Genomic DNA, 23,218 nt, shown 5'->3' on the forward strand with positions numbered 1-23,218 from the left:
AGAGCTTTGTAAAATTTTTCTAAATTACTATTTAAATATTTCATTAATCCCTTTATAACTCAGTTAACGAAAACCTTGAACTTTAAATTATTTTCAATTCAACAAAAAATATAATAAATATAAATAGAAAAACTCAAAAAAAGAAACATAAAAAATTTAATAAAATGTCAATAGCCCCGCAAGTAATTTTAAATTATATTTATCCTCAAAAATAAAACAACATATACAATCGTATATTTACAAACAACACATGTGCATAAAAAAATAGACCATGATTAAAAAAAATAACTTGTGAGAAACATGAAGAATAAAAACTCTACAATTTAAAATATGTTTATTCCAAAAGAAAATAAAAGGCCCCTATACTCAACTAATTTTTTATCCACAGGTGTATATACTGAACAACATTTGACTGCATATTTTTACAGTGTGTGGCCAAAGAAGCTGAAATTTTATTAACTTATTTTTTTTCGCTCTTTGCAAGTCAAATCAAACAATGACCTTTGCACAAAGCAAACTAACCTTCAACTTAATTTAAACTTAAAAACTGATAAATTACTAAAAGTATTATTTGTGAATATTTGGTTGTCATTACCTTGCACCCACATATTTTTTTATATTGATATTAGAGTTTATGACTCTTTGTTTTGAGCTTCTTGAGCGAGGGAGTATCAATAATGTAATGGAAAATGTTGTACTGGCGATGATGACATTTTTGCTTAGAGAATACATGACACCCACATGTTGGATGAACAGAATGCGAAAAAAATGTTTTAAAATATATGCATGCAGCCATTATTTGGTGTTTGATCTTTATATTATAAACGAGAGTAAAGATTAAGGAGGTTGGTCCTTTTAAAAATAAAAACAATTTCTAGTCTGGTTTTTTTATATAGACAGTCGAGTATATAGTTCAGTCAAAAGTTTTGTTTATTTAAATCGTTTAAATGAAAATATTTGATTAGTTAACATTTACAATTACTTAAATACTTCTTGGTAATATGGATTATTAGCAGAAGTTATTAGAAACATTTTTAAAAACGATTGCGTACAAATTTCTAAAGAACATTTATTCAAATGCAAAAAAACTGCTCTGCCCTATTAGTTTTTCCCAGCTACCATGTTTAAAAATGCATAATACTTGATTTGTAATTCATGACTGGTATGTGGTAAAAGTGTAATATTTTCACCATATTTTGTTAAACATATCCCTTTGTTAAATTATTTACTTTTTGTTCTTTGTTCTTCTATTTTTTACAAAGAAATGTTATGGGAAATTCTTTTCTAATAATATCATACTTCAAAAAAAGTCATATCTGTATCATCAGATGAATACATGATGATACATTAACGTCATCATGTATTTTATTAACATTTTAAAAATAAATATAGAACGACTAAAGAATCCTCATTATATAAATGCAAATTGTAGGGGATAAAGAGCTGGTACATATAAACTAAATTAGAACTGAACTAAGACTGAATTTGAACTGAACTAAGACTGAACTAGAACTGAACTAGAACTGAACTAGAACTGAACTAGAACTGAACTAGAACTGAACTAGAACTGAACTAGAACTGAACTAGAACTGAACTAGAACTGAACTAGAACTGAACTAGAACTGAACTTGAACTGAACTAGAACTGAACTAGAACTGAACTAGAACTAAACTAGAACTGAACTAGAACTGATCTAGAACTGAACTAGAACTGAACTAGAACTGAACTTTTTATTACAATTTATTATGTAACGTTACCTTCTAAAATATACAACCCTAATATATTTTGTTTCTCTAGTCTTTTTAAAAACCCAGCTGGGTAACTGGCCTTTTTGCTGTGGTTTTTCTGCATACTTCTGATATTATGTAAAATATTCTATAAAAATGTAAAAAAATCATAGTTTTTTTTTGTTGCTTTTGCATAAATAATAAATAAACTGCATTGCAACATTGTGGCAACAAATTTAATATTTTTCCACATTTGTTTGCTGCATTTGTAGTACAAACATATTAGCGGTTACAAATTTTAGTTTTTCACATTTAAGTTTATAACTCTGGTATCAAACAAACTTGTAATATGAAACTTTTAACTTTTAACTTTTTTTTAATAAATGTATATATTAATTTTATTACAGATTCACTTCAATAACAGACAACGGATGTAAAATAAAACCAATTCGATTAAAAAGGAAACAAAAATTAAACAAAAATGACATGATAACAGTTTCTACAAAAATTTAATAAAACAACAAAAAAACCGAAATTGAACTAAATAAATGTTACGTATACGCCTTGATAAATCTAATATTCAAATATAAATAATTAAAAATTTTCTTTGAAATTATAAAAACAACAAAAAATTTAACTGTAAATATTATACTTAAACAGAAATTATAACAAAAAAAAATTCAACGAATAAAAAAAAAGTATTGACAGTTAATAAAATAAATATTTCATTTAAAATAAAACAAAATTTTAATTTTTAATAAATGATTATATATTTATAAAGAAAATAAAAGAAAAATTCCATAAATTTAGTCTGTGATTAAACTGAATTCGAATTAAATGAAAGATTAAACTAAATAATTTAAATAATTAAAAATAAAACTACAACTCAATATATAAATTTAAATATAATAAAAAATATAAATTTAAATATTAAATAAATTTAAAAGAAATTAAAAAAGCTTTAAAACAAATTATTATTAATAAATATTATTTAATATAAAATATTAAACAAAAAAGGAAAACTTAAAATAAATCTTCCATTAAACTAAAACCAACAAAATATTTAAATAAATTTATTAAAAATTCTTATTTAAATAATTTAAAAGAAACTAACAGTAACAAACTCAAACTAATCAACGAACTTATAACAAAAACAAGAAATTTAAATAAACTAAAAATAATTGTATAGATAAATCTACAAACCCTTAAAATAATAAATTTATAACAAAATTTTGTTTGTGAGTTAAGCTTAAAGCCTTTAAAACATAACATTTTGAAAAATTTCCTTAAAACAAGAGAACTTCAAAAAACATTTAACTCCTTTTTCACTTATACTACAAACAAAAATTATACGTAATTTAACACAAAAAAAACAAGAACAATAAATAATTAAAAAAAAGTAAAAAATTTCATTAAAAACTACATAACTGACACACTAATACCAACACGCCACGAAAGGGAAACAAAACCCAAAAAAAAAAGAACGAAAACATCATTGTCCAGTGCGTGCATTAAAACAACAGCTACATCTACAACAACAACAATTGCAAGTTATATAACAAAACCATTAAACTACACAAATTAAACCCAAATTGTAAAACAAAACAACAAAATAATTGTATTAGTCTTTAAACGGACAAAATGGACGAACTGCCAGATTTATCACACTTAACACCCCATGAACGAATGCAAATTGAAAATGTGCTCAGGCGTCAGAAACAAGAGGAGGAGCAGCAAAATGAAATTATGCGGTAAGTTAATAATGTTTTAAATAAAAACTACATAAACATAAACAAGCACACATACACACACATGTTTATGTGTGTGTGTATGTATGCTAGCCCTGCAAACAACTATACAGAATGTGATAGCCTCTGCCGAGTTACTAAAGGGTCAAGTTATTATGATAACAGGCAAAAATCCATTTTCTGGCTAAACTAAAGGCCGTAGGCCAAAAATGATTAAAATCTGTGATCACATTTGATTCTCATAAAAACTTTGTTTTTAAGTGAAAACATAAAAGTCCATTTTCTGGCTAAACTAAAGGCTATAGGCCAAAAAGGTTTAAAATCTGTGATCACTTTTGTTTCTTATAAAAACTTAGTTTTTGAGTGAAAAAACATAAAAGTCCATTTTCTGGCTAAACTAAAGGATTAAATCTGTGATCACTTTTGTTTCTTATAAAAACTCGGTTTTTGAGTGAAAACATAAAAGTCCATTTTCTGGCTAAACTGAAAGCTCTAGGCCAAAAAGAATTAAAATCTGTGATCACTTTTGTTTCTTATAAAAACTCGGTTTTTTAATTGAAAACATAAAAGACCATTTTCTGGCTAAACTAAAGGCCCTAGGCCAAAAAGGATTAAAATCTGTGCTCACTTTTGTTTCTAATAAAAAACTCGGTTTTTGCGTGGAATCATAAAAGTCCATTTTCTGGCTAAACTAAAGGCTATAGGCCAAAAAGGATTAAATTCTGTGATCACTTTGTTTCCTATAAAAACTCGGTTTTTGAGTGAAAACATAACAGTCCATTTTCTGGCTAAACTAAAGGCCCTAGGCCAAAAAGGATTAAAATCTGTGATCACTTTTGATTTTCGTAAAAACTCTGTTTTTTAAGTAAAAACATAAAAGTCCATTTTCTGGCTAAACTAAAGGTTCTATGCCAAAAAGTATTAAAATCTGTGATCACTTTTGTTTCCTATAAAAACTCGGTTTTTGAGTAAAACCATAAAAGTCCATTTTCTGGCTAAACTAAAGGCCCTAGGCCAAAAAGGACTAAAATCTGTGATCACTATAGAAACTCGGTTTTATAGTGCAAACATAAAAGCCCATTTTCTGGCTAAACTAAAGGCCCTAGGCCAAATATTATTAAAATTTGTGATCACTTTTGATTTTCATAAAAACTCTATTTTTAAGTAAAAACATAAAAGTCCACTTTCTGGCTAAACCAAAGGTTCTAGGCCAAAAAGGATTAAAATCTGTGATCACTTTTGTTTCTTATAAAAACTCGGTTTTTGGATAAACTAAAGGCCCTAGGCCAAAAAGGATTAAAATCTGTAATCACTTTTGATTCTTTTAAAATCTCTGTTTTTGAGTGAAAACATAAAAGTCCATTTTCTGGCTAAACTAAAAGCCCAAGGCCAAAAAGGGTTAAAATCAGTGATCACTTTTGATTCTCGTAAAAAATCAGTTTTGAGTGAAAACATAAAAGTCCATTTTCTGGCTAAACTAAAGGCCCTAGGCCAAAAAGGATTTAAATCTGTGATCACTTTTGTTTCTTATATAAACTCGGTTTTTGAGTAAAAACATATAAGTCCATTTCCTGGCTAAACTAAAGGCCCTAGGACAAAAAGAATTCAAATCTGTGATCACTTTTGATTCTTATAAAAACTCGATTTTTGAGTAAAAACATAAAGGTCCATTTTCTGGCTAAACTGAAGGCTCTAGGCCAAAAAGGATTAAAATCTGTGATCACTTTTGTTTCTTATAAAAACTCGGTTTTTAAGTGAAAACATAAAAGTACATTTTCTGGCTAAACTAAAGGCCCTAGGCCAAGAAGGATTAAAATCTGTGAACACTTTTGTTTCTTTTAAAAACTCGGTTTTTGAGTGAAAACATAAAAGTCCATTTTCTGGCTAAACTAAAGGCGCTAGGCCAAAAAGGATTAAAATCTGTGATCACTTTTGTTTCTTATATAAACTCGGTTTTTGAGTAAAAACATTTAAGTCCATTTCCTGGCAAAACTAAAGGCCTAGGACAAAAAGGATTAAAATCTGTGACCACTTTTGTTTCTTATAAAAACTCGGTTTTTGAGTAAAAACATAAAGGTCCATTGTCTGGCTAAACTAAAGGCTCTAGGCCAAAAAGGATTAAATTCTGTGATCACTTTTGTTTTTTATTAAAACTCTATTTTTGAATGATAACATAAAAGTCCATTTTCTGGCTAAAGTAAAGGCCCTAGGCCAAAAAGGATTAAAATCTGTGATCACTTTTGTTTTTGAGTGAAAACATAAAAGTCCATTTTCTGGCTAAACTTAAGGGTTTAGGCCAAAAAGGATTAAAATCTGTGATCACTTTTGATTCTTATAAAAAGTCGGTTTTTAGGTGGAAACATAAAAGTCCATTTTCTGGCTAAACTAAAGGCTATAGGCCAAAAAGGATTAAATTCTGTGATCACTTTTGTTTCCTATAAAAACTCGGTTTTTGAGTGAAAACATAAAAGTCCATTTTCTGGCTAAACTAAAGGCCCTAGGACAAAAAGGATTAAAATTAGTGATCACTTTTGATTCTTATAAAAAATCGGGTTTGAGTGAAAATATAAAAGTCCATTTCCTGGCTAAACTAAAGGCCCTAGGACAAAAAGGATTAAAATTAGTGATCACTTTTGATTCTTATAAAAAATCGGGTTTGAGTGAAAATATAAAAGTCCATTTTCTGGCTAAACTAAAGGCCCTAGGCCAAAAAGGATTAAAATCTGTGATCACTTATGATTTTCGTCAAAACTCGGTTTTTAAGTAAAAACATAAAAGTCCATTTTCTGGCTAAACTAAAGGCCTTAGGACAAAAAGGATTAAAATCTGTGATCACTTTTGTTTCTTATAAAAACTCGGTTTTTGAGTGAAAACATAAAAGTCCTTTTTCTGGCGCTAGGACAACAAGGATTAAAATCTGTGATCACTTTTGTTTCTAATAAAAAACTAGGTTTTTAAGTAAAAACATAAAAGTCCATTTTCTGGCTTAACTAAAGGCTATAGGCCAAAAAGGATTAAAATTTGTGATCACATTTGTTTCTGATAAAAACTCGGTATTTGAGTGGAAACATAAAAGTCCATTTTCTGGCTAAACTAAAGGCCCTATGCCAATAAAAAAATTAAAATTTATGATCACTTTTTTTTTATAAAAACACGGTTCTTGAGTGAAAACATTAAATTCCATTTTCTGGCTCAACTAAAGGCCCTAGGCCAAAAAGGATTAAAATCTGTGATCACTTTTATTTCTCACAAATTTTAGATTTTTGAGTGAAAGCATAAAAGTCCATTTTCTGGCTAAACTAAAGGCCCTAAGCCTAAAACTATTAAAATCTCTGATCACTTTTGCTTCCTGTCAAAATGTAATTTGAATTTGATTACAATTTCAAAGTTTGACAACTAGTTTTTCATTTTCTATTTGATAATAAAGCTTTTTAATATACCAACATAATAATATCATTATTATTTTCCCCCTTCTTTACCATTACAGGCGCAAACAGGATGAGGTTATAACATTGGAAATGCAAATCAAACAACGTTCGGAGCAACAGAAAAAAGCTGGTGTTGAACTTGATGCAACCTGTCACATATGCCTTAAGACGAAATTTGCCGATGGTGTTGGACACATATGTAACTACTGTAATACAAGATGCTGTGCTCGATGTGGAGGCAAAGTGACACTACGCAGCAATAAGGTAAGTGTATTAGATTCACTTGAAAAGTCGATGGGTTTTTGTTTTTAGTTTGGCAGGAGTAAGTAGCAGCATTAAATTTTCACACAATATAACATAAAAGTTTGATGTCAGTTTTGGTTCTTAAGAAAAGTGCCAAATAGGATGAATGAATGAATGAATGAGTGAATCTTGAGTTTAGTTTGACTGACAAGTTACATGAATATTTAAATTTTATAGATTTTTCTTGTAGCTTTTTATTCTGCTTATTTACTCATTGTACATGTAGCTTAAATACTAATTATTTTGAAAGTTGTGTGGTTTTAGGGTTTTTTCTTTTTATTTTTTTACGAAACAAATTGTTTTCTAGTTTTATTTTATGAAATTTAGGTCGTTGTTGTTAAGCGCAAAAATATAATAAGTATTAAAGTATATAAAAAAAGCAAATATTTTATAGAAATTGTTGTTGTTTGTTAAGTGATTGTAGCACCACACATTATTTGTCTTTAAATAATGGTTTATGTGACGCCAAATTTCCTAAAAACAGGCTACGCAAATCCTACATCTAAAAATTTTCACTTTAAACACTAACTCGCCATCGTTGTCTTCATACAATGTTTGTCATTTTCTGTTGAATTTTTATTATTTCTTTTTTTTTTTTTTTTGGAGGGGTTTTTGTTTGAAAAATTGGTTACTGCGTAACTTTATCTTCTCAATTATCTACATGAGTAGAGTTTGTTGTTTGTGTTTCTTGTGGCAGCAATATGTTGAAGGTTATTTCATAGAAACAAGAAAATAAAGAAAAAAAAACATATAGAAAATAAACCATTATATTTTTGCCAAAAAAAAAAATCGAAATACTTATAAATAAATCCACATGAAGGACAACTCATTTTCTTAACTAATATTTTAAGATTGTTATTAGTTTGTATTTAAGGCAACATTTCGTTCTTTTTTCTCTAATATTAAAAATTATTTATGTCATTTTATTGATTAGCATTACTGCAAGTTATGTTTTAAAAGCTAAAATTGCAATTAATCTAAATAATACATAATTTATGTCATTTATAGATAAACTTCATTTATAACCTTTAAACATAGTAGACTTTTAAATTATGAAAAAGTTTAACTTAAATCTTAAAGTTTATCTTTAATTGTAGATTAAATGATCTTTTCATGATCATTTCATAGATCAATATTTAATCTTTTAATAATTATAACTTTCGACATAAAACTTCAATTATATAATTTTAGATTCAATTGTATTTGTTCATGGTCAATAGATCAATATTTTTAACGATTTTCTATGAAGAACTCAAATGACAATCTTTGTACATGGCTGTGCCGTTTCATGCCCTTTACTGAAGTACTCGAGATTTTTAATCTCTTGCCATACTAGCATCCGTGCGGAATGACAGACAGCATGGGATCAATCCCAATGCATGGTTTAAAGACAATAGCGACCATGTGCTAACATCAGGTTAAAGCAATCATAGGGCATACCAAAAAGTGATTACCCTCTTTGATGTCATGATAAATTGCATAATTTAAAGTGCAATTCAAATCTACTAATGACCCATTTCAGTGCATTCCTTAACATCTTAAAGCTTTCCCAACTATACTATTGTGATGATCCTGTTGTTTGGCAACAGCACCTAGTGACGTATTTGGTAGACCAAAGTAGCCAGCTAGGAAGACAATATTATCAGAGAACTTCCCTGAAGTAAGAGGTATACTAAATCAGCATTAATTTCCTGGTGGACAAAAAAAAACTTTCCAAATCGTTCACCAACTTGCAACATTCCATTCTCAGACCATAAAAACTACCAAGTGTCTACCTGATAATTATCCAACTGGTGCCGTAGTACGTGAAGAGTATAAGAAACTTCCCAGATTCTCGAATCCAGCATAGGTTGCTCTGTGTGATCTCCCAGTGACATTTCTTTAGATGGCAACAGAACCTGAGAGAAAATCTAGACAAACATACATCACATAGGATATATCGGTCCTTAAACCAACATTTTCACTCCTCGAATTTTGGTTTTAAACACATTCCGAAAAAACTTTAAACAACTGATTAGTCAGGACAGGTCCTGCGGGCAACTGGCCTGTATTAGATTATATGGTGCTCTGGTTCGACTCCATGCCAAATCATTCCAAAGAAAGGCCAAGGATTAAATAATCCGACGACTTTGTTTGTTCACTTGTACCCGTAAACCCTTTCATTCTGTATCATCATTGACACCAACTCATTTCCAGCGCTTAGGCCAGCAGTTACTCCTCTATGGGGTATCTGTTGTCATCGAACACAGCACCGAACATATCCCAAAATATAGACTTCACCGTGCATCAGTCTTTCAATCACAACTCACTCTTCGTGCGAATTTGTGTTTAAACCACAGTCACTACGTGAATACCGTAGTAGGAACCTCATCCAATTGAACAACCAATTGACCAATCGTTCCATGGAATATCCGAGGAGTGAAGTGACATCACCAGTTCATAGTACTGGTAGACTAGATGTAGCAGTAACACCAAGATGGGGTTTTTCATCAAGGTAACTGGCCCTGGGAGAGATTAGAGCAGAATATTATTTTACCTATCTTTGAAACTGTGTCGGTGTTTGTTGAAGTAGAGTCCAAGCCGACTTGTATGTTTATCACCCAGAGTTCAGTTATCATTATATCGACCTAGCTATATCTCGTTTATTTCGGGTTGTATGGTGTTTTGTAAGTTGCTCGTTGAAAGGATATTCCATCTATTTTTAATCATTAGAAGAAACAATTTCAGAATTGAAGTTATATATATCCAAAGGGGACCTTGTTGCGGCGAGTTTATCTGCCTGTTCTTTTCTCAATGAATAGAGATCAAAACAAGGGTAATGTTAGACAGTCAAGCGAGCCTTGCATTGTTCTTACGTCGCCACGAATACCCTACAGGCTTGCGTTATTGTAAATACGTCAGCCTAAAAACGAATACAGTGCGAGATACATATTCCACCGTCTTCACAGAAGACCCAGAATCTGGTGTAAACTGTCTAGGTAGGTTACAACTACACCCCTCATTCTTAGAAGGAACTACGACTTTGTCCTTTTATGTGGTAATGTAGTCGTATGATTAGTTCAAAATTGATTCATTAATAAAATGAAGTTTGTAGTAAATAGTATGAATTTTTTCAAAAATAATTTTATTCGAATTAAAAAAAGTTCATAAATAGAGATTTTTGTATATTCTGAACTTAGTATCAATTTCAGATCTTTTTAGATAATAATTTTAGTTTTAGCCTTAAGATCATTTCAATCTTCAAGTTTATTTTCAATTTAAGATTTAATCATAATCAAGGTTTATACATAATTGCTAATCTTTTAATGTTCTATGTTTACGTTGATTCAATAATCCTTTTTTAATTTTAGTTACATACAGAAAAATTAACGCTAATTGTAATAAATTTTGACATAAATATAATGAACAAAAAATCATGTTTTTTAAATAAGAAATATTCATAATATCTTTATATTGTAGAACGTGAATAAAATAAGTATTTTCATTCAGAATAAGAAAATTTCATAAAAATTAGGCAATTTAACAATTTCGTACTATTCATGAAATTATTCTTAAACATTATTTGAATTTGGTAAAAGCAAACTTTCACTTGTAGTTCTTTTCCAAACAAAGCCCGTCTATAGATTCTCAATCCTAGATATTTTTGAAGATCATGTTTAGCTTTTATAAAATAACAAAATCAACTCTTTACCATAATAAAATTTAATTAACAAAATTTAATTTTCCTTAATTTTTTCATATACATTAGTTTTATTTATAAACAACTATTTCTCTTCTACTATAATTATGGTACAACGAAGGCGTTTATTAAATATTTTCATTTCGATTTGTTTGACTTACTCTCGTATTGTTGCTACTGGTGTTTTCTGTTCTGCCTCCATTTTAAATTTATATTTTCTTCATAAATTAGCCAACAGTTGTTTGAGTGGGAGTCTTGAATAGAAAATTTAGGTCATTTGCTATCAAAGAACCAATGGATTCCTTATATTTTAATATTCAATTCTTATTTTTTATTCGTTTTTTTTCTGAATTTTTTTTTTTTGTTATCTTAAAGGAAATGCGATAAGAAGCATATTTTTTCTTGGCAGCAGTTATGAAAATGCAAAATGTTTGAAAAAAAAAACTGAAAAATGTAATGATATGTATGCTATAATTAACCTTCAATGTAAAGAAGTAGTAAAAAACAGCAAATAATATTGTTATTTGTGAAATGAAAAAAAAAAAATAATTTAAAGAATCAATGGTTTCAATAAAACGAAGTAAAGTAATTTATGAAAGTATGGTTAATAAAAAAATCTAAATTTTGTTATGGCTGTTTTATACCAAAAAAGAAATCTCAAAAATTCTTTAATATATAAAACCCATAAACAAATTTCATTATTTCATGCTTTTCCTATGCATTTCTAGCAAGGATTAATCAAACTTTGACATGGTCTCACAAAAGGACTCGTTTGCCTTTCTCTTTTCTAATCTTAATTTAATTCCGAAATAAATTTCATGACCCCTGAAGTCATCAGTTGTAAAACTCTTGTATTTTCCATACATATTTTAACATGAATTTAATTTCCTACTGTTTGGTTCCGCTCTTTTTTTTCAATATTCATTCATTCATTATTCACTGTCAGCCTAAATTACACCAATATTTTTCCCATACGAATTTGTTGCTTTTTTTTTTTTGTTTTGGCAAATTGTCAACAATTTGCATTTGATGAAATTAGACCCTTAAAACACAAGTGCAGGTTCTTAAAATCAATTGTCTTTTATCAGGTCAGTTATAGTTGGCAAACATTTCCTGTTTAGTGTTTTTGTAATTAAATGAAAAATGTAATAGATTTTGTTGTTGTTAGTGTTTGATTTTTTATTAACGGAAAGTATATAAATTTTTTCACATATCTAAAGAAATAGCAAAACTTCCCAGTAGTTCGGGAAGGACTCTTTAGGTTTTAGTTAACTAACTAACTAACTAACTAACTAACTAACTAACTAACTAACTAACTAACTAACTAACTAACTAACTAACTAACTAACTAACTAACTAACTAACTAACTAACTAACTAACTAACTAACTAACTAACTAACTAACTAACTAACTAAGTAACTAACTAACTTATTTAGAAATTACAATTATATTTAGTTATTTCCCTTTATATCATTTTTGACCACTCAGTTAATGCACCATGGTGCGTATGATCAACATTTAAAACAATGCCAATATTATGTAGAGTATACGCCTGCTACCCATCAAAGTATATTCTTGATTTGCACGCAATAAATAAAATACTTCATTCTATGAAGAATTTAGGTGCCAATCTTTGTACATGGCTGTGCCAGTCCATGCACTATGCTGATGTACTCAAGCTATCTAATCTCTTGCCTTACTAGCGCCTTTGCGGACGACAGGCAGCATTGGATCAATACCAATCCTAGTAAAATAGTTAGTTAGTCAGTTAGTTTGAATGTAGGATGTATAAACATCAAATCCGAAGAAATACACCTGGGCCTGTTGTGCGCTCCTTAACCAGTGTCACAGGTGGGAATCGAGCCCACCACCTCCGATCTACCAGACTAGACAACTAACCACTAACCTACCGTAGGCCACATCAGTTTAAATCAATCATGTGGTTTACCGGAAAATGTCCCTTTTCAATGCATTCTTTATCCTCTTAAAGCTCACGCAACCACACTACTGAGATGATCCAAAGTACCCGGTGGTCTTTTTCATCCACTGAGTAGACTTGAGAACTCAGGAGGCAATTTTTGTACATTGGCATAAGTACTTTGCTGGAGCTATCTAATCTCTTGACCATTGGATGATCTCTGTTGATTCGGCAACAGCAACTAGAAAGGTAACCGGTGAATCAAATTCAATGGTATCAGATTTATATGATACCTTTCATCCATCATCATTCAACCCAGCATACTTTTCATTCATACGACACATTCATAAGAGAAAAACATACGACACATTCATTAGGTAGATGGCTGGGGTAAGGCCCGCCAAAACTCACATTCATTCCGTACCATATACAATTAATACCAACTCATTTCCAAAGCTTAGTCCCACAGTCACTCCATCTGTGGGGTATCTGTTGTTCTCGGCAACAGCACCAAACTTATCCGGAAATTGACTTTTAACATGCATCAGTCTTTTTTGGGTTTAAACCACAGCCTCTACGTGGATCCCGAAGGAACCTCAACCAACTGACCAGCCAGGACATAGTCCTGAGGGCAACTGGCTACCCGTAGTACCACATTTTGCGGTGCTCTGGTCTGACACCTGGTAATCTATTCAAGGACTAAGCCAAGCAGTAGACTGTAACCAATTTTTCAGTCCCGGACAGACTGGAGGTATTGGCCACCTCTTTATACCGGGGGTATTGCAATAACACCAAGGCGGAGGTCTTGCCAAGGTAACATGCCCCCGGGGGGAGATATAATGTGACAAAGAATGTTTAAATTTTCAAAATCTATTCTAGCTTCAAAATTGCAACCTATATTGGTGCCGTAGTATGCGCAGAGTAAAAAAATCTCAACAGGTTTAGAAATCCGACATAGATTGCATAACTAAAAATTGTGTTTTATTCTCATATAGTTTTTCGCCCAACCAAAGTCTGCTTTGGTTTTACTGTATCAGTTCTGCTATATTTTGAATATATTCGTAGACCAAGTGAAGCTTTCTTCCTAGATCTGTTAGAATATGTAAAGAATATATTCTCAATAATATATATGATTAAATCCCTTTCCAATCCCATGTAGAATATAGAAACGTTTTTGATATTACTCTTCAAAGTGATACATTAAATCCCCTTTAAAACTATTGGGTTTTAACTTAACTCTCACATGAGTATGTATGCATTGAAACAATTGAATTTTACAATATACTTCACTTGAGTCGTTGAACTTATGCCAATTAAAACTTAAACCAATCCAAAAAAATAAATTTATGTTCCTGTTCATGTTTGTTTATGTAGAGTATCTACTGGACAACTGTAGTTTTATTAATACTTATTTTTTTCGTCTCTTTTTATATTTACAGGTCATCTGGGTGTGCATATTGTGTCGTAAAAAACAAGAATTATTATCAAAGACTGGTCAATGGATGAATAAGGGAGCGGTACAACAAGATGGTTTCATAAGACGCAATGAACCGGATGGCAGTAGTGTAAGTACATTTATATTCAAAAGCATTTGTTCTTATTAATACAACAGTTAGATTAGAATATATACCAGACCATATAATAGCCAATAGACTAGAAACGACCATAAGCTAGTCAATAGACAGGTTCACAGAGTAGACATAGACTAGCTTATAATATACTGTACTTTCAATTCTACAAAAGCCTCTTTTAGTTGTCCATGTAATATGAAAATAACAACTAACGGTTTCTCTCCTAATTCTCTTTTTTTTAGGATATTTCGCAACAAGCTATAGTAGATCCACATGATACACTCGACAAACGACCAAAACTCGAACGAACGCGAAGTGCAGCGGAAAAGGAAAATCTACCGCTGCAACGTTCGGGCAGTATGCTAAAGCGACAATATTCACAACAGGAACAAACAACGAATCAACGGATGATGGGAAACGATGGCGGCATGGATATGATAAGTCCGGGTCAGCGACAACGTATGCAGCCCATGACACCGCAACAAATGCAACAGCAACAACAGCAGGCACAATATAGAGGACAAACGTTGAGTGGGGGTGGAGGAGGCAGCTCAACAGCGTATCACACCGATGAAGATCCTAGATTATATCAGGTAATAATAAGGAATAACTAAATAATTTAAAGAAAAAATGAATGCAATTTTTGTTTGTTTTTTTAGGGAGAAATTGATGGTTTAATGAAACAGCATCCCCATTTAGCACATCCCAGTCAAAGACAGCAGCAACAATATCAGTATCAACAACAGCAACAACAACAACAGCAGGCACATCATCAACAATATGGTAGCAGTCAACAAACACAACATTCTATGCGCTCTCAACAACAACAACATTTACCACCCAATGCTACATCTTCCTCTATCTCCTCCTATTCCCAACACCAACAACAACAAAGGCTTCCAGTATCTCAGCAATCACATCATCCCCATCATTTGCAGTCATCCTCGGCGACTGCATTACATCATCCACAATCGCAGCATGCCTATGGTTCAGCACAAATGTCATCATCCTCTGCCGCCGCTTTAAATACTCAGTTGCCAACGCCGCCTTTAGCCGGCCCCATGTCGGCTTCTGTCCCCTCCGCCAGTGCGTCTCAGGGCTATCAGAAACCTCCACCCATACAACGGAATCTAACCATTAGTGGTGGTCATGCCATGGATCCCACTACCTACAATGCACGTCGCCATCTGACCACTAGCACCCAACAACAACAGTATCCCATACAACAACAAAGAAGTTTCAATACCTACGAAGATGAGCTACCAACGAAACAAATGCTTTCACAGCTTCAGACATCAGCTGTTAATGCTGCGCAACAGGCGCAGCAGCAACAACAGCAACATCAATATGAGTTTGAAGGTAAGTTCGATCGTTGTACCAACATAGTTTCGGTGTCTGTAATACTTCACAACTCTAGCTATATTACTCTCTGTCTCCATCTATCTATAACACACACTGTCTAACTATCTATCTCTCTCTTATCTAAAATAATTGTGTATGCGTACTCTCTTAAAACAAAACTAAATCACTAACCCCTTCCTTATTTTGAACACTCTTTCTTTTATTTTACTTCCTCCACCCATTACACTTTTACAAAATAAATTTGTTCTCTATTTTGGTTCAAAATTTATTAATATTATTTTAATTTTAATTCCCTTTTTACACTATTTGAAATCCCTATTTCCACTGAGGATTAAATTTTAAATCCTTTTTTTTACATTTTTTCCTAAATGTAATTTTTGTTGGGAATTTTATAAAAAAAATAACTATTTAAATTTTTTTCTAAGTATCATTGAAAATATTGAAACAAAAAAAAACGTTAAGTTAATCTTAAGATTTTGTAGGATTTTAATTTTATAAATGTAAATTTAAGTATTGTTTATAAGTCTTTTATAATTAAGAAAGTATCTAGTAGTTTTATTAATTTGAAAATTTATATATTTAGAGTTTGCTTTATTATAGTGTTTATTGTTTTTAGAAGAATTTAAGAAGTCATTCCGTTTCTGATAATCTAGACTGATCTATATCCAAGTCTTTAGACTGATCTGTAGTCAAGATTATAGACTGATCTATATCCAAGTCTTTAGACTGATCTATAGTCAATACTACAGACTGATCTATAGTCAAGACTATAGACTGATCTACAGTCAAGATTATAGACTGATCTATAATCAAGATTATAGACTGATCTATAGTCAAGAATATAGACTGATCTATAGTCAAGATTATAGACTGATCTATAGTCAAGATTATAGACTGATCTATAGTGAAAACTATGGACTCATCTATAGTCAAGACTATGGACTCATCTATAGTCAAGACTATAGACTCATCTATAGTCAAGACTATAGACTCATCTATAGTCAAGACTATAGACTCATCTATAGTCAAGACTATATACTCATCTATAGTCAAGACTATAGACTCATCTATAGTCAAGACTATAGACTCATCTATAGTCAAGACTATAGACTCATCTATAGTCAAGACTATAGACTCATCTATAGTCAAGACTATAGACTCATCTATAGTCAAGACTATAGACTCATCTATAGTCAAGACTATAGACTCATCTATAGTCAAGACTATAGACTCATCTATAGTCAAGACTATAGACTCATCTATAGTCAAGACTATAGACTCATCTATAGTCAAGACTATAGACTCATCTATAGTCAAGACTATAGACTCATCTATAGTCAAGACTATAGACTCATCTATAGTCAAGACTATAGACTCATCTATAGTCAAAACTATAGACTCATCTATAGTCAAGACTACAGACTCATCTATAGTCAAGACTACAGACTCATCTATAGTCAAGACTATAGACTCATCTATAGTCAAGACTATAGACTCATCTATAGTCAAGACTATAGACTCATCTATAGTCAAGACTATAGACTCATCTATAGTCAAGACTATAGACTCATCTATAGTCAAGACTATAGACTCATCTATAGTCAAGACTATAGACTCATCTATAGTCAAGACTATAGACTCATCTATAGTCAAGACTATAGACTCATCTATAGTCAAGACTATAGACTCATCTATAGTCAAGACTATAGACTCATCTATAGTCAAGACTATAGACTCATCTATAGTCAAGACTATAGACTCATCTATAGTCAAGACTATAGACTCATCTATAGTCAAGACTATAGACTCATCTATAGTCAAGACTGATCTGTAATCAACACTATAGACTGATCTATAGTAAAGACTATAGGCTGATCTATAGTCAAGACTATAGACTGATCTATAGTCAAGACTATAGACTGATCTATAGTCAAGACTGAAGACTGATCTATAGCCAATACTGTAGACTGATCTATAGTCAAGACTATAGACTGATCTATAGTTAAGACTATAGACCGATCTATAGTCAAGCCTATAGAATGATCCAAAATGAAAATAATAGATTGATCTATAGTTAAGACTATAGGCTGAACAATAGTCAAGGTTATAGATTGATCTATATTCAAGACTACAGATTGATTTAAAGGCCAGACTATAGATTAATCTATAGTCAAGAAAATTGATTGATCTATAGTCAAGGCAATAAAAAGATCCTTAGTCTGATATATAGTCAGGACTATAGGGCAAAACTATAGATTGATCTTTAGGTAAGACTATAGATTGATTTAATCTATAGTCGAGACTATAGACAAGACTGTATAGAAAAGACTATTGATCGATCTATGTACAAGCATTTCTTTGAAAGTTTCTTAAAGCGAAATTTTTTAAAACTTTTTTCAAATATTTTTTTTTTCGAATATGTTAAACATAAATTGTAAGTTTCTTAAAAGAGAAAAAAATAGGAAAGAATTTAAAAATTGTATTAATTTATTAAAAATAAATATATATTTAATCTTTGCCGATATTATGTTAAATACATAATATTTTATTTGCAATTCTAGCCCCGCATCAATAATATTAATCAATATTCATATAATCATTTGATAAATTATGAAACTTGTATACTCTATAAACAAGTCATACTTTAGACTACAAATTCGTTTTTAAGCTTTGATTTTTTTTTTTTTCAATTCTAACTGAAATTCTACAAAACGGAAACAAAAATTATACATATAAATACAATACACAAGAATGTTGCATACATACGAAGATATGAATGTACTGGCAACATATTTAAGCCATATTTTTTTATTATTTTTATTTTAGTTTTCTTTGCTATGAAAGGAATTTACTTAAAATACAATCAACATAAATTTTTTTTGGTAAACACAAAAGCATGCATTGCTGCTTGATGTCGCGTTAAATAAAAACAAAAAAAAAAAAAAAATACATACATACATACATACATACATACATACAAACGAATAAGAGAAAAAACTTCTAAAATGTTGAAATACTACAATAAATTGTTACAAATTGAGAAGAAGGAAAACAAAAACCAGGGAGAACTAAAACAATAGCGAAGCAAATTTGTAAGGATATAAAAAAAACACAGAAATACTACTACATAACTACACATATGTATATAAAAATGCATACATACAATCAGAGAAAAACTTTGCAATTTAATTTGGATAGTTTAAAAGTAATTTGGAGATTTTTTTGCTTACAAATAAGCTCGAATGGGAGACAATTCCATTTATTTGATTTTAGTTTCCATATAGAAAATGTCCTCCACTTTATTTCTTTTAAAAAATTGTACCCAACTGGGGATACTTTCTGTATAGATGATCGTCCTTTTTTGAAAACACTGTTCTTATTCAAAATAGTATTAATTTGAGAGAACCTTCCTTATAGTCATTATTATTTTAATAGAAAATTATAACCATTTGAGAACATAGAAAATTGTACTCATATAAAGACACTTTTCTTAAAGAAAATGGTCACCATTTGGAGACAATATTCTTATAGAAAATGCTATACATTTATAGATAAAAAAATTTTTCTCACTTGAGAGACACATATTCTTACAGAAAATGTTCTTCATTAAAAGATACTTTTCTTCTTTAAAGTTTCTTTTCTACACTAGAAAATACTCTCCATGTATATGTATATTTTTTTCAAATGAAAAAAATTGAACAATTGAAGACAACTTTTTAAAAGAAAAGTGTCTTCAAATAAAGACCTATATTTAGATAATTTTCCTATAGAAAATATTCTTCATTCTAATAGAATTTCTATTTCATTTGGAAAAAATATAATTCCTCAAATCGTTTTTAAATTGTTCTATGAAAATTTCCTGTTTTTCTCCAAGTGTATTTGGATACAATTGTATTAAACTCTATAACACATATATTGACAAACGTTAAGAAAAATGGTCAGTAATATAAACTTTCAAATAATACTTGTACATATGCAATTTATATGCACTACATAGGCATATGTGTTTGTGATATGTTGTATGGAAATCTTTGTATATTACAGAAATTTTTATAGTATGCTCCATGTGCAAGTAACTGTGTGTGTGTGTGTGTGTTTAAGCATTTTAATGTTATTTTGTATGTTTTCTTTTTTTTTTGCCTTTAAACTATTGTTGCCTCTGACCTGAAAACACAATTTGGCAAACAAGACAAAAAGTCAACAGAAAACAAAAAAAAGAAGAAAACATGAATAAAAGAAAAGATATGATAAAAGCAACAATAGCAGAAAAAATACAACAAAAAAGACTCTAGCAAACATTGGCAAACAATAAATATAATAATGTAGCATTTCACAAACTTATTCAAATTTCAATAAATCGACAAAATTTTAGATTTTCGAATGTCAAATTTTTAAATGAAAATTTCTAAGATAATTCAAAAAAGTAAGGCGATATTTTTTTAGGATTAATTTATTCACTATTCAGAAAATTAGTGATCTATTTTTGCAGACATTCTTCTTTTAAAATTGTCTCGATTTTGAGTCAGTCTTTTTGTAGAAGATATACACTTTTCTTATAGACATTTTTCTCTATTTAAATACACATTATTTAATAGAATAGTGTCTTTATTTAGACATATATTTTTATGGGATATCAGAGCCATTTGCCGACACTTTTTTTGTAGAAAATTGTATTCATTTGAAGACCATTTTCTTGTACAAAATTGTATCTATTTGTAAACTCTTGTGTAACATAAAATGGACTCTATTTGGAGACACTTTTTCTGATACTTTTTTATAAAGAATTTTTTTTATTTGGAGTCAACATTTTTCATTTGCAGTCATTCTTCTTTTAAAATTGTCTCCATTTAGAGTGAGTCTTCTTATAGAAAAATGACACATTCTTTACAGAAAATTGTCTCTATTATGACACACTTTCTTTAATAGAAAAGTGCCCCTATATAAACATACCTTTTTGATGGGAAGTCAATGCCATTTGAAGACACTTTTCTTGTACAAAATTGTCTCTATTTGGAGAAACTTTTTGTGAAGACAATTGTATCCATTTGAAGACACTTTTTCTAAAGAAAATTTTATTCATTTGGAACTTATTTGGTTGTAGATAATTTGTTCTATTTGGAGATACTTTTTCTGCAGAAAATTTTACCCGTTTTTCTTTTAAAGAATTGACTCTATTTCGAAACTTCTATTACAGAAAATTGTCACGATATGGCGACACTTTTCTTCTAGAGAATTAACTCTATTTGAAAACAATTTTCTTATAAAAAATTGTCTTAGTTTAGAAATATTCATCCAGAAGAAAATTGACTTTATAAGAAAAGTGTCTTTATCGTGTCTCCAGATAAAGAAAGTTGTCTCCATTTGGCTATAGTGTTCTGTTGACACCTTTTTTACAGCAAATTTTATCCATTTGGAACCTATTTGATTATAGAAAATTTGTTCTATTTGGACATATGTTTTCTGTAGAAAATTGTACCCATTTAGAGTTATTTTTTCTTTTAAAGAATTGACACTATTTACAAACTTCTATTACAGAAAAGTGTCACGATTTGGCGCTACTTAGAGAATTAACTCTATTTGGAAACACTTTTCTTATAGAAAATTGTCTTAATTTAGAAATACTTATCTAAAAGAGAATTGACTCTTAAAGAAAATTGTCTTCATTGCAGACACAATTGACACTATTTGGAGACACTTTTCTTATAGAAAATTATCTATCTAGAAACACTTTTCTTATTAAAACTTCTTAGAAATCACTTTTATTATAGAAATTTATTATTTTTTTTTTTTTTAATTTCATATTTCTACTATAAAGTTGATTCTGTTTCAAGACACGTGATTGAAGACAACTTTTTTATTGCAAATAATCTCCTTTGAAAGATTTTTTTTATTAAAATCTGTCATTTAGAGAAATATTTCATATAGAAAACTGCTATTACTTATAGAAGCAATGTTATAGGAGAAATTCGTCTACATTTGCAAATAGTTTCTAACCCAAACTCTTTCATCTACGCTCCTTAAAGTTTTTTCTATTAAAGCTTTAAAATAAAACTTTTTGTTTGTAATTTTTCCTCATGCCTTTGGAACAAATTGTACATAAGTGTAACCAGTTTTCATGCAACATTTTTTATTTTTTGGCAAATAAAACTTAAGTCTTTGTTGCTGTTGGCAGCAATTTTTCTTCTTTAATTTTTTTCCACAAAACTATATTTACATACAAATAATCATACATGCAACATAACTAAGAAAAAAAATATTATAACCATATTGTATTTGTTATTTACATAAATATTTGTATAATAGTAATATAAGTATTTTTTTATATATTTCTTGTTATACAATTTCGTGTTGGCATTCACCCTTCATTTGCACGCCTGCTGGTAACATAGTTTTCGCGGGTTTAACTTCTATTTCAAGTGTACTTCTCCCAAGATTTATGAGTCCAATTAAATGGTTTCAATTCTTAAAAACAAACACAAGCTATAACAGAAACAACAACTACAATAACAACTGCTAAAGACTTTTAAGGCCTATACATCTTGTGCAGCCTGCCCAGACTTTTGCAAAAAAGAAAATTTAAAGAAACAAAAATGTTATGTATTAGAAATTGTATGTCTTAAAGAAAGTCCAATCATTTTAAAAATTTATATTTTCCATTTTTTTGTTATTTAACTACATTAGCACTATTATTAGCAGTTGCTGTACAGTGGGCGGAAATTTTCTTTATGAGAAGATAATTTTCCATATGAAAATTTCTCCAAACTTTTGGCTGAAAAATGTTCTCCATTTTAAGATAAACATTAATCTGTGTTTCGAGACCATTTTCTTGTAGAAAATCTTCATTTGGAAACAGCATTCTTTTGGAAAATTATCTTTTTCTACACATAGGTTTCTTAGAGGAAATTGTCTCCGTTAGGAAAAAGCAAAATGTCTTCTTTTGGAAAAGGAAAGACACTTTTTTATGGAAAATTATTCGCTTACAGTTAATTGCCTTCATTTGGAGAAACATTTCTTATCTTAAAATTGTCTCCATTTGAAGACACTTTTATTAATTAATTCTTATTATTAATCTTCATTTGTAGTCACTTTTCCAATTTTAAATTATCTCTATTTGGAGGCACTTTTCTTATAGAAAATTATATCTATTTGGAGATACTTTTCTTATAGGACATTGTCTTCATTTGGAAATACTTAACTTACAGAAAGTTCTCTTTTTATTCGGAAACAATATTTCTCATGGAAAACTGTCCCCGTTTGGAGACAGTTTAGCTTATTTTTACTTACCCAGTGGATGAAAGAGACCACATTGTCTACATTTGGAGACACTTTTATTTGAGGCAATTTTTCTTAAAAAATGTCCCCGACAGTTTCCTTTACAAAGATCTCTCTATATGGAGACACTTCTCCTATAAAAATTTGTCTCCAATTGGAGACACTTTTCCTATAAAAAGTTGTCTCCAATTGGAGACACTTTTCATATA

The 23,218-nt window shown here is 30.0% G+C and overlaps 1 protein-coding gene across 7 annotated transcripts in view; it reads left to right on the plus strand.

The window, feature by feature from the left end:
* Positions 1-2,763: 2,763 nt before the first annotated feature.
* Positions 2,764-23,218, plus strand: part of LOC111677584 (regulating synaptic membrane exocytosis protein 2) — an 83,971-nt gene continuing 63,516 nt past the window's right edge. For 4 of the 7 annotated variants that reach the window (XR_006940487.1, XM_046948185.1, XM_046948187.1 and 1 more), the window contains exons 1-5: positions 2,765-3,478; positions 6,963-7,167; positions 14,244-14,369; positions 14,618-14,968; positions 15,035-15,734. Coding sequence is in view for 5 of the 7 variants with exons in the window: in XM_046948185.1 (XP_046804141.1) it covers positions 3,369-3,478; positions 6,963-7,167; positions 14,244-14,369; positions 14,618-14,968; positions 15,035-15,734 (1,492 nt within the window). In the remaining 2 variants the exon portion in view is untranslated. Of the gene's footprint in view, positions 3,479-6,962; positions 7,168-14,243; positions 14,370-14,617; positions 14,969-15,034; positions 15,735-23,218 lie in introns of all 7 variants that reach the window. The other 3 variants (XR_006940486.1, XM_046948182.1, XM_046948184.1) reach the window with 2 other exon arrangements.

Source organism: Lucilia cuprina, chromosome 4 (genome assembly GCF_022045245.1).
Source record: "Lucilia cuprina isolate Lc7/37 chromosome 4, ASM2204524v1, whole genome shotgun sequence".
NCBI lineage: Eukaryota > Metazoa > Arthropoda > Insecta > Diptera > Calliphoridae > Lucilia > Lucilia cuprina.